The 12,547-nt window shown below is 43.0% G+C and overlaps 1 protein-coding gene across 1 annotated transcript in view; it reads left to right on the top strand.

Annotated features, from left to right (window-relative positions):
• Positions 1-9,438: 9,438 nt before the first annotated feature.
• LOC147440548 (serine/threonine-protein kinase STY13-like) overlaps positions 9,439-12,547 on the top strand; it is a 38,061-nt gene continuing 34,952 nt past the window's right edge. The window contains exons 1-2 of the mRNA XM_086530264.1: positions 9,439-9,649; positions 9,777-10,781. Of these exons, the coding sequence (XP_086386390.1) occupies positions 9,946-10,781 (836 nt within the window). The 5' untranslated portion in view covers positions 9,439-9,649; positions 9,777-9,945. The remainder of the gene's footprint in view (positions 9,650-9,776; positions 10,782-12,547) is intronic.

Genomic DNA, 12,547 nt, shown 5'->3' with positions numbered 1-12,547 from the left:
TTTGGCTTATATACTAAGCTTTAGAAAACCTAATGTCCGACCAAAATGACCTTATTTGTCCCTAGGCTTCTATAGAGCTTAATTACAACACCGTGAGCTGGCTTTGCTCATCCAACAAGCATCTGTGGCCTCAATACAATTGATGACTTAAAATATGAAGTTCCCGTAAACATTACAAAAGTGGCCGTAATGGCTCAAAATGATAATAACGGGATATTCGATGATGTCCATGAGCTTGTATCTTCACATTACAACATCCATCTTCGTCTTCATCACTTCATCAGCATCTTTAGTTGGAATCTTTAGAGAATCTTTGAGGAATCTTTATGGAATCTTTGTGGAAGCGTTGTTGAAAGGTTGACCTTTTAACACCACTCCTAGGACCTCTGCCTATCACCATTGATCCCCTATGCATCTGAAATGAGTGCTCTGCAAGTAGTACACAATGTCCACTACTCTGCAACTAACGCACTGAAATGAGACTCTGGCTGAGTCCCGGTAATAACGTACATCTCGTAGCATAAGCAATGCAATGCTACATGCATACATCTCCAACACCCTCTATGTCATATGCTGAACCATCAACAAACTACACACAACCAAGTTTCCCACTAAATAAAGAGCAAAACAAATCACGACGTGGTGTCACGTGAAAAACTACATGCTAGTCTAGTAGAAAACGCATAGACAATGTGCTATTCCAAGACACAAAGTAGTCTGAAGGCAAGCTAGACTCAAAAGTGACATGCCTGTCACATGCATATGCCCAATCGGGGAATGTACTCGTCCGGAATCACCTCACAAAGTCATACAAAGAGCCAAACCATTCTAGCGGGAGTATCACTCAACGATGCCACAAATGACATACATATGTGAGTGAAAAACTGCTGTCAAAATGTGTCAATGAATGAACAATGTGCGAGAAAATCGTACCATACACAACCTGTGTAAAAGTGGGAGTCAAAACTCAACCACTATCAAGAGTAAGAAGAATTGTACTTGTAGAGTAACACAAGCTCGAGTATGGCTAAAAAATATGGCTGCAAATCAACCCCAAATTCAGCTCTCAAATAGCTGAAGTCACAAAACTGTGTTGCAAATTAGCTTACAATTGAGTCATACATAGGCACCTGCAAAGAGGGAACGATGGCTGAGAAATTCAGCTCACAAATGACCCTCAAACATGCCTGTAAACCTGTTAATGTGAGAGCTAAACTCGATCACAAACTATGGCGAGTAAACTCCAGCCACTATCCCACAAAAACATACACAAAGCAAAAGCTCAAGACACCTGATGTGTCGAAATCGGTATGCAAGCCAAAACACTGCAGAAGATGTTCTCAACTGCAAATGGAAACAACTGTGGGAGTACTAGACTCTGTTAAGTATGGAGCCTGATTTACCCTTGTAATTTTCTGCGGTAAAAGCGCACATTTGTAAGGCCCCCATTATGAGGAGAAGCCATCGTGCGTGAAGGAAAATCACTCACCGGAAACCAAAATTTTCACGGACAAGAATCAGGGGCAACTTTTTTTTCGCCGGAATATTCCTTTTCGCCGGAATATTATGGTCGGACGACGGTCGGAAAGTGGTCGGAAAACAACCGGTCGGTTGGCCGGTGGCCGGTAGTCAATGGCCAATGGCCGGTGGTCGGAAGTCAATGGCCGGTGGCCGGTGGTCGGAAGTCAATGGCTGGTGGCCGGTGGCCGAATTCAATGGCCGGTGGCCGAATTCAAAAGCGGACTTGTCTTCTCAAGGGCGGCCACACATGGGCGGATTGGAGGGTCCGATTTGGACTTATTCGCACAAGGGCGGCTACACATGGCTGTCTCTCATAAGAGAGGGCAGCCCTTTTGGCCTATAAAAGGAGGCCATTTCTACACACATTTTATAGTATGAAGTTGATGCAACAAGGTGAGTGTGAGGTGGTGAGAGTGAAGCAAGGCGGGAGCTCCATTAAGGGTATAATCCCTTTGTAAACTACTTCTTGTTTTGAAGTACCAAAGCCATTGAGTGGCTGCTTTCCCGTGGACGTAGCCCACATTGGGTGAACCACGTATATCGTGTGTACTCTCTCTCTCTCTCTCTACACTATAATCTCGTGTATATAAATTTGTCTCTCTCCATTAAGTAATCTACTCAATTATCTATTTAGCTACGTCTTATTTCCTAACAGACTCAACTTGTAGATGGGAGTCAAAACTGGAAGCTCCAAATGGTCGAGCACTCACAGCTCAAGAAAAAAAATACAGAGCGAAACATGTCCGCAATGCACCACCCAAAATGGAAAACACTGCACGCAAATCTTGAGTGCTACAAGCAATCGCAATCTCGATTGCACCAATGATGTGCATAAAACAACTACAAAACCAGTAACCAAAGTGACTGCACACTCAAAACCATGAGTAACCAAAGCGCATCAAACCGCACTCCAAATGCATGCACAACACTTTGCATACATCATTGCAAACACCTAAAAATATAGTACACAAATACCTGCTCTACTCGTGACTGCCAAAAAACATGCTCGAGGCATACATTGCCGAGCTCAAAGTGCAATCACATGAGTCTTCCTGAGCATCAAACTTGTATATGTACCTGCACTCGAATACCTATATCCAACAAAGAAGATCTCCCTCCTACAAAGACAACCTATCCCTACAAGCTCCTACTACCTGTGTGTGAGCCTGCTAGCGCAAATCCGCAATCTCAACCTTAAAGGGCTACCCTGTAGTTCGAGATACACACACCAGAAGAGGGAAAAATGGTCAAAAACTGATGAAATCCGAAATATGCACGTTGTTGTATGAATCTTTTTGATCAAAATTAGATCAAATAGACACGACAATTGTGTCCAAAACGTGCCAAGACCCCAAAATAGAGTTTTGGGTTGCGCAAATCTGAGTCCGTATGAGCAAATTATGGGCACAAACGTGATTTTCGGGTCCAAAAAATGCTCCTGGGAAAATCAATTTCTGCAAAGCTATTGCCAATGTGGGTTGATTTGTAAGCACTAGAAAGCTTCTATAAGTTCTCTGTATAACTGGTCACCTGTCCAAGCTCTTCAATAGCCGCTACGACCACAATGTTGTGGATCCACGTCTGCGCCGCCTCCCGATCAAGCTCTGATACCAATTGTAAAGGAATGGATCGTAGGCATGCGTGTGTGCAACGAAGAGAGAGAGAGAGAGAGAGAGAGAGAGAGAGAGAGAGAGAGAGAGAGAGAGAGAGAGAGAGAGAGAGAGAGAGAGAGAGAGAGAGAGAGAGAGAGAGAGAGAGAGAGACTCAGGGATGTGGGGTGGAGCTCCCAAATCTCACTGTATGAGCACAATGTGAGAATGAGTGAGAGCTCTTTTTTCTTTGTATGTATAAAGAATAAGGAGATAAATGTGGGCGGTCGGACACTAGCCGACGGACACAGGCAAAGCGCGGTGAGCCACACCTCCTTTACCTAACATCTCTCTCTTTATCCATCCTTCTCTCTCTCTCTCTCTCTCTCTCTCTCTCTCTCTCTCTCTCTCTCTCTCTCTCGTGCCAAGCGGGCACTAGCGCCCACATGACGCAAGAGAGAGAGGAAGAGGGATGCAGAGAGAGAGAGAGAGAGAGAGAGAGATGTGCCTTTAAGAATTTCAATTCTTCAACAAACTATATTTGGATCGCGTAGAAAACTATTGTCTCTATGCCTTTATATAGGTATCAAATAACTCTCTCTGAGAGAGCATAGAGTGCGAAAGAGATAGAGAGGGAGGGACTTACTTTGACGAAAATATTTTGAGCAAAAAACGCAAATAGAATACATTATGAAACTCGTGATCGAGGTTTTTATATGAAATTACTTCAAAAAACAAATTCGAGTTTGCTTTAATTAATGTTAAAAACTTATCAAAAAACAAGATTTTGAAAATGTCATCCTCTCTCTCTCTCTCTCATCATCTGATTTTCCATGCGAGAGAGAGATGGATATGGGAGTGAGGAAGAGGGAGGATACTATTTTTTTTTCAACAAAACTAATCTTTTGTATAAAATTTAAAAATCATCGAAATAATTTGGGATTTAATTTAAATACTTTTTTTGAAAACGTTAAACCTCCCATCTACCCCCACCTATCTCCTAGCGCCCACTTTACGAGAGAGAGAGAGAGAGAGAGAGAGAGAGAGAGAGAGAGAGAGAGAGAGAGAGAGAGAGAGAGAACGAGTTGGAAGATAGAAAAGTAGAGATAGGGGGAAGGAAGATAGGGAGAGATGGATGAAAGGTAGAAATAGAGAAGGAAAGGGAGATATGGAGGGAGAAAGAGTGGGGAAGATAGGGAGAGAGATAGAGAGTGGGGAAGAGAGAGATAGATAGAATGAGAGAGAGAGAGAGGGGGGGAGGGTGAGAGGAAGGATGGAGGGAGAGGTAGACATAGAAAGAGATGGAGGGGGGGGGGAGAGAGAGAGAGAGAGAGAGAGAGAGAGAGAGAGAGCAACAATATTCTTTCTTTGTGTGCCAAGAATCAATGCAAGATGTTTGGATAGAAGAGGAGAAGAAAGACAAAAACATATCTTTCGGTTCAAACCAGATAGAGAAACACAAAGTACATTGGAGCACATTGTGCTAAATAGCCACCAATACCCCAGGTTGAGCCGAATGATTTCTAGGTGTTTGATTAAGAAGAAGGTTGTTGAAGCTCCACAGGTGTACAATGGGGATCGCGTTTATGATATGGACCCTGTCCTAGATGGTGTTCCCAAAATGTTAGGGATGGATCAAAAGTATGACGACCATTGTTGGATCAAGCGTGTTCATTCTAAATGAAGTATCTGGCTATAATCAGGAGAAATAAATGTGGCAGAAATTTTATCTACAAAAATGGTTGTGCTCAATTAGAGTGATAAACGGATGGCCAAACGAGACTTCTCGTAGGGAAGTTGATGACATCAATTATGTCCGTTGGTATGTTGAGCTCAAAAAACGAAACTCTAAGGTGCTTCCATTGTGATTAAAGTCCAGTTCTGCTTCAAGAGTGTTCTTGTACTGTCTATTACTTGCTCGAGGAGAACGATTGGACTCGCTTGTTTATCCACATCAAAAGCCATAACCATCTTGCAATCTGCAATACAGCGGGGTGGACGAGGGAACTTGTGTCGTGTGGTGTCCAAATCATCAACGACTAGAACTAGACATTTGCAATTGAATCTTGCAAAGCAGATAGTAATGGGAGCAGTTGTTCGAGAAAATGGAGAACAACTGAATAGGAATGAGTTTCTCTCTATATTAGAAGAGATGCGGTCATTGATCTATACACAAAGGTGTTATTTTAGCTTCTTCACTCCGAACATATTCGGCATTCTTTTGACTGACATCCTTGTATTTGGTATTAATCCCAAGTTTAAACACTTGATGAGAAAAGCAATCACTGCACGGATTGGGGTTGATGCAGAGTCTCAATTGCTTCGGCTCAAGAACAATTGTTGGTATAAGTTTTTTCACATCATGCTATTTTCAGGACACTTCACAGACCCTAATAAAAAATGCCACGTATTCAAAATGTCGATCAATGGACCCGAATTTGGAGTCAAGCTAGTAAAAAGAATGAGACAAGACAGCAATGGGGACTTGCGAAGGAGCTAGGTTGGCTTTGATCACGTACGTAGAGTGGCGGGGTAGACAACAATGGCAACACATGTCTACGATCCTGCGTAAACCCTATGCAAGCATTCTACAACCCCCTCTTCGTTCCTTTGTGGAATTGATTAATCATTTATCTATGCAAGAGTCAAGAGATGCAAACAATTGCCATATGTGAGATGAAAGAACAAGACATGCAGACACAAATCATGTTTTGGGAAATGATGAATGCAATGTTGTTGGACAACGGACACCATCTAGCTGAATTTAGAGGATTCATGGCAGATGAGGCTGGAGCAAATTGGAAAGCTATTCAAACTATTTTCAATGGAGGTCCTGTCAATGTTATGGAAGGAAGAGAGTGCTCGTGCTTGTTTCATTGGGAGCAGAGCTTGCACATTCACACCATGCAATACAAGCACAAGAACTTCCAAGATGAGCACAAACGTATGTGTGAATTATGGCGCTATGCAAGGAGCAAGGAAGATCCAGCTTGTACAAAAATATACAAGCCTGGTGGGCTTCTGGAAAAGTTTCTGAATGTAACTTGTCACAAATGGACTGTTAGCTAAGTTGATGGCATGTATGGTACCCTCACTGGAGAAAACACTTCGTTGGGGTAAACATTACCTAACAAAATTTGTGGGTGGATTTCATTTTGTTATTGGTATGCTGTCTCTTAATAATGTGCTACAAAAAGTGGATGATCTATCATGCATTCCTACTACAAGCCTTGCAGAAACAAAGCACGCGATTTGGCTTGCTAGCGAGGGAAACAAAAAAATGTTAAGCTTGTATGATGCATGCATGTCTGATCTGTCAAAGACATTGCCTAAAAGCGTGAAGATGCTTGATTTTGTGGAGGGTAGAGATCACGGGGTTGGACCTTCTGCATAAAAACTTGCTCGTCGGGTGCAATAAGGTTGAGCACTAGGCCATCTACTGTTACAAGAGAGGTTGAAGATGAGCTCAGAGGTACACCACTCTATCAACAACCAATGGTGGAGGGGGATAAATTAAAGCAGCCAAAAAGCAAAAACATGCTAGGAAAGTAAGTTCTGAGGAGGAAAATGGTTCACATCGACTTGGGTGTCTCACACAAAACATCCCACAAAATCGTAGATGTCTCTAAGCAACTACCACAGTGTCCGATCAGGTAGGCGATGAACACAAGGGTGGGATGGTGGTTGACAGACATTCATAAGACAACGTTGGCAATCTGCCGTATACCAAAGGGAAGTAGGGTTCAATGTCAAGGTGGTTGGGATCTAGAGTCAGTAAGTGCAAAAAGAATATAAAGAAGACGGCCGCATGAGCTGTTGCACCATGCTTTTGGGGTATTCGAACTTGGGAAAGAGGGGATGATAGTGTGGATCACACATGGAAAATATATAACACAATCACTCAATGCCCTTCTAGAGTCTCACGTATATGGCCAGTGGAAAAGGGAACAAACATGACTGCTTCAAAGTTGTAGGACTTGGAGATAGGAGGCTTCATAGTAAAGATGATTGCAGTTAAGGAAACCACCAATGTGCGTTATCAGCCAAGAATCAATTCAAGCCTCAAAGAGAATTGAATCGACAACAGTAACCATGGAAGCCCAGATTGTGCAGCACAAAGTCGAACATGCATGAGAAATTCATGGTGGTAACATCTTCTTCACAAGTTCGGGGCAAGAGGTATGAAGTTCATATTGCAAGTAGGCCGATGTGTACATGTGGAGACTTTGCAGAAAAAGTGGCACAAAGCAAACCATATATGACCTGCAAGCATATCTACTTCATCTTCCTTCGCTACTTTGGCTTAGATTCAAACCACAATATGTTTATCCATCAGAGCAAGCTAATAAATGAGGATCTGCTTCGTGTGTTCAATTGTCGTCGTGCGACATAAAACAAGAGTGTAATTGAGTTGTATCACTCACTTCTCTTGATCCTGTCATGAATTGTATCGCACAAACTGTAATTGGTTTTTTAATATTGTATTCTTTACTGAGAAATTTAGAATATGATGGTGGCTTGTGTCTTCTAGTTTTGTTGCATCATCCAAAGCATGATTTTTCAAAATGTACATGTTAGTTAGAAGGTTCTTTTGGAATCTGAAATAACAAAAAAATCATTCTCCAACCAAGGTGCGGAGAGCTTTTTCCCTTCAAACACTGTTTTAGTGAAAGGCTTAGAAAAAGCTCGCTGGGGAGCTCGCTCCATTCCCATCCCCTTCTGTGTATAATGTTACTATCTTATCGCTAAAAGGTACTTCCCCTTGGCTAATATTGTTTAGACAGTGCAGATAATGAGAAGCTGTTCTGGTTACTACAAGGACAACATAGCGAGTTGTGCAAACTAGGGCAGGTGATGAGTATGCCTTGTAGCATCCTTTAAAAGCCTAATGGCGGAGATACTACACAAGCTAAACATGTTCAGCTAGAACAAGGTTGAGGGCGGGTACATGATGCACACTGAATTCAATCATGAGTTAGCGTTACAGAGCCTTGAGGCATGTTGTGCTCCCTCGGTGGTCCTATAATTTATGGGGCAAATGTCTACCCAAGGCTTGTGGGATTGGGTGGCATCGGTGACAAATAACAAAACTGCGATATGCCATTTTATATCGGGTGGCAAAGGTTTCTATGTGGCAAAGTGTTTTTCTGAGCACACTATACAAGATGTGGTGATCAAAGGAGGTATTTGAGGGGTGTCATATGCTGCTTTGCTTCCTGCCATGGATGCTTGGGTTATGTCCAAATGAAGAGTTTATGAACTTCTGCCCAATTTGGGTTATGCTCAAGAGCCTTCCTCTTTGGCTACAGGACCATGTGGACTATATTGCTAATTTGATGGGATGGGTCCGGTTTTATTCTAAATTTGCAGCATGTTAGATCGGGCTTGGATGTAAAGGTCTACATTATGTGGAGCATAAGTAAGCCCATCCCCAAATACTTGGATCTCAATATGGGCGACTATGGGGGCCTTTCGGCAAGAGTGGCATTTGCTTCGTTTCCCAACGCCTGTTATAAATATCGAAGAATTGGTCACTATGCTAGGGCTGCCTTAAGTCAGAGGCTATCCACAATTCAGTGGTCATGACTACTTGGAGACGTGTCTCCAGGGATGCCAAGCCTCCTTCGAGCTCCAACAAGCCAGCCGAAGATACTTGTGACAGTGAGATGAACCAGGTTGAGATAATCAAAGAGAGAGAGGGCCAATCAATTGTGATGCAAGAGAAAACAGAGTTGCCTGTCGGTCATGCCATCGAGACTCAGACATCCAATGATTCCATCCAACCCGACAATTTTGTAGGTGGATGATAGGTCTATAAATTATACCTCATCAACCATATTGTTAATGTCTCGGGATCTACGACAAACACTACCAGTCTATTAAAAAGAAAGAAGAAAAAAAAGCGATTTCTTTGTTCGGCTTTATGTTCTTCTGCATTGGCTTGGCGGTCAAGGAGTCTGTTGTGGGAAGGCCCTTTCCTCGGTGATACAACCCCAAGCCATTTTGTGTTTCCCTTAGGTTTGAAGGACGTACATGTACACGGTGGCGCCCTTTATGAGTTGACTTATCTTGCTCTTTGTGACTTGGTTGTTTTTTGATGCCATGGCTCGGAGGGAACATGGCTCTCATAGTAACTGTTTTGGTTTCTTAATTTATATATATATACACTCACTATTGTGAGTTTGGCCAAAAAGAAAAACCTGGCCGAATGTTAATTAGGATATACCTACGAACTAGTCTACCTTTAGTCTTCTGGTCTAAGGTCCAAGACGACCAAAATAATGAGAAGCGCGTGGTCGGATTGAGTGAACTTTCTTTGCTCGCCAGGTCATCATCAACGAGCTCTCTCTCTCTCCCCTCTCTCACACACACCCACATCCCCACACTCACACGCGCGCACATACACACTCCGTCACGCGCACGCTGCTGCCGATCTGGCTGCCCTTTCCCATCTGCTGTCTCTACCTGTCAACGCCGTCCTCTTCATCAATTACACCTCTCAGCTCTTCGTCATTGCCGACAACTCATGCGCTTGACAGGTAAATCGAAAGACATTTTTCTCCGACTACAGTTTTCTGAAGCTTTTGTAGGGTTTTTTGTGGTCATCGATATGATCGGAAGCTTGGAGACGGATTAATTCACCCTTTTTCACGAGAACTCATACAGGTTTGGGTCTAGTCCAACAGACGTGCTATATTTTGAAGCTTGGAGTAATAGGGATTCTTCTTCGGCACAGATGCAGCAGGAAAGATAGTTGCATTTCTCCATATAAAGCTTGAGCATACCTGTCTCTGCCTCTGAGATAGCAGAACTTTGCTAGCACCAGTATGCTAGCATGGCAGGCCATGACGGGGGTTTCATCTTCACAGAGCATGACTACTACAACAGACTTGGAGAAGCTTCTGACATGTCTGTTGATAGTCACCAGACCAGCAATGGAGGGTCCATGTACAACAGCAGTGTCGGATCAAACAACAATTCTAGAACCACAATGCTCATGCATCATGATTTGAAAACAAAGACCAATACATTTGCAGGTCATAGTGTTGTGCACAAGAGCAGTATGGCTCACTCTCTTGGCGAAGATGCCCTTTCAAGTGCTCTCTTAGATGGGCGCTTTGCTGCTGAAGGGCTTGAAGGGTATGATGAGTGGACCATTGATCTGCGTAGGCTTGTCATGGGTCCGGCCTTTGCGCAAGGAGCGTTTGGTAGACTTTATAGAGGCACCTACAATGGTGAGGATGTTGCTGTGAAGATATTAGAGAGGCCTGAGAACAATGTAGAGCGTGCAATGGCAATGGAGCAACAATTTGCACAGGAGGTGATCATGCTTGCAAATCTTAAACATGAGAATGTAGTGCGATTTCTTGGAGCTTGCCGGAAGCCATTGGTTTGGTGTATTGTGACTGAGTATGCAAAAGGGGGCTCATTGAGAACTACTCTTTCAAAAAAGAGAGCTATGCCATTGAGGCTAGCAGTCAGGCATGCATTAGACATTGCCAGAGGGATGGAGTACCTTCACAGCTTTGGTGTCATACACCGTGATTTGAAGTCTGATAACTTGCTCATTGCTGACAAGTCTATCAAGATTGCAGATTTTGGGGTTGCTCGCATCGAAGTGCAAACTGAAGGAATGACTCCAGAGACAGGAACATACCGTTGGATGGCACCGTAAGTCTACGCTTGTCCCACCTTTTTTAACTTGCAGATTGTGCTTTATGTATGCTTTTCTTACTGAGGTTCCTCCATGTTCTTAAGTTTGTGATTGTGTTCTTCGAAATGATGAAGCAATAGCTCTGTTTTGTTTTTTGTCTAGTTCTAAGTTTGGTTCTTTAATTTGTAAAATTGTCTGTTAGAATGATATGAAATGCCCTCATCCTTGGATGCATCATTTATGTAAGAGGTGCAAGCTTCTAGACTCCATTGTAGGGGGAATAAACTTCGCAGATCGAGACAAAGGGGGAGATATGAGAATTTTTGTGAAATTTCTATTTTTTTGAATGTTATTGATGTGTGCTCTTAACAGACACAATTTTCTGATGGTATATAAGTTACTTGTTAGATATGTAAAGAAGAAATCTTTTTGGAAAAAATAAATTCCCATGTGGAGACAGGGCCTATCACACTTTTTGGTAAGGATGCCTGCCGGGTGAATAGACATATCGAATGAGGAAATTGTTGTCATACTCAGTTTCCATAAGCTGTTCATGTTAGGCACCAGTGACGCGCTAGAAGAGCATTTGATTCGCTCGATACTCTACAGCTTAGTAGGGCAACTGCTAGTTGAAGTGCTTTTTATACTGTTGTGTTTGGTGTTTCTATTCGCTGTTGCAAGGTTTAAACGTAAGAAAGTTGACATCTATAAAAGTGAGTCAACTCCTTTGTTTGAAAGTTCTTATATTTAAAATGTTATATACAATGTAATCTTTCTTGAGCTAGCTCTGGTCTTTCTTTCTCCTTTTTATTTAATGGGCTCATTTGAGATTTTGTAAAGAAATATCCCTTTGCTCTCTCTCTCTCTATGTTCTTTCCCTTTCTGGTTGTCAGCATTTTAATATTTGGCTGCATTTTAGTTTGATATTGATGGAAATACGGGGCTTTTTGGTTTTGGCTTGAAGGAAATGAGGTGTAACTAGAGTTTGACTGAGTGAAGGAATAATGTAAGAAACTATATGAGCAAACATTGTTATAATTTTCTGTGCAAGAGGAGTCCAATTGTGATTCTGTAATCTTGTTGGTAGGGTTTTTGTTGGTAGGGTTGGACGCTTAGTTGAGGAGTGTGGAGGTTGGCTTCCCATAAGAGAGGGATGGTGGTGTCAGCTTTGAGCAATCCATCTTGTGTATGTGCTTGAGGTGCCTAGGCTAGGCTAAGGCGCTTGGTTATGTGGCCGGTTACACGTTTGCGTGGGTGTCCTTTGATTGGGGTGTGACATGTGACGGGTTTTAGGGTTAGGGTTTTTGCGTTGAGGTCATAGATGCAGTTGATCATTGCGTTCGTTTGGCAAGTCACAAGACTCTCTCTATCTCTAGAAAGGTGGTCCATTGAAAGGAACAAGCGGAGAGGATCTCTCGGCTGCACGGACCGCCTATAGACACGTGTTGGACGAACAACCCGAACATAGCTACCATCCGACAGCGCCCCCGTGCTGGGGCCAATGTCCGAGGACGTAGGTGTGCACCTGTAAGACCGAACGTGCCATACCACCCTTAGGTGACCTCGCGTACTCCTAGCGTCATGGGCTAACCACTAGTACTCTGCCAGTGGGGTTGATAACTACAAATGAGGCCTTGCCTCTTTTTATAAATGTGACCAGCCACACTACATTTGCCCCAACACTGGACGCCCATCCCGACGGTGTCATAGACGAGATCCCTTCTCTTGCAAGCGGGACATTACATACTCCCCCCCTTAAGAATGATTGATGTCCTCATCAATG

This window comes from Adiantum capillus-veneris, chromosome 15, assembly GCF_014529385.1.
Source record: "Adiantum capillus-veneris isolate H3 chromosome 15, ASM1452938v2, whole genome shotgun sequence".
NCBI lineage: Eukaryota > Viridiplantae > Streptophyta > Polypodiopsida > Polypodiales > Pteridaceae > Adiantum > Adiantum capillus-veneris.
Note: the sequence above shows the minus strand (reverse complement) of the source record. Positions and strands in the feature narration are given on the sequence as shown.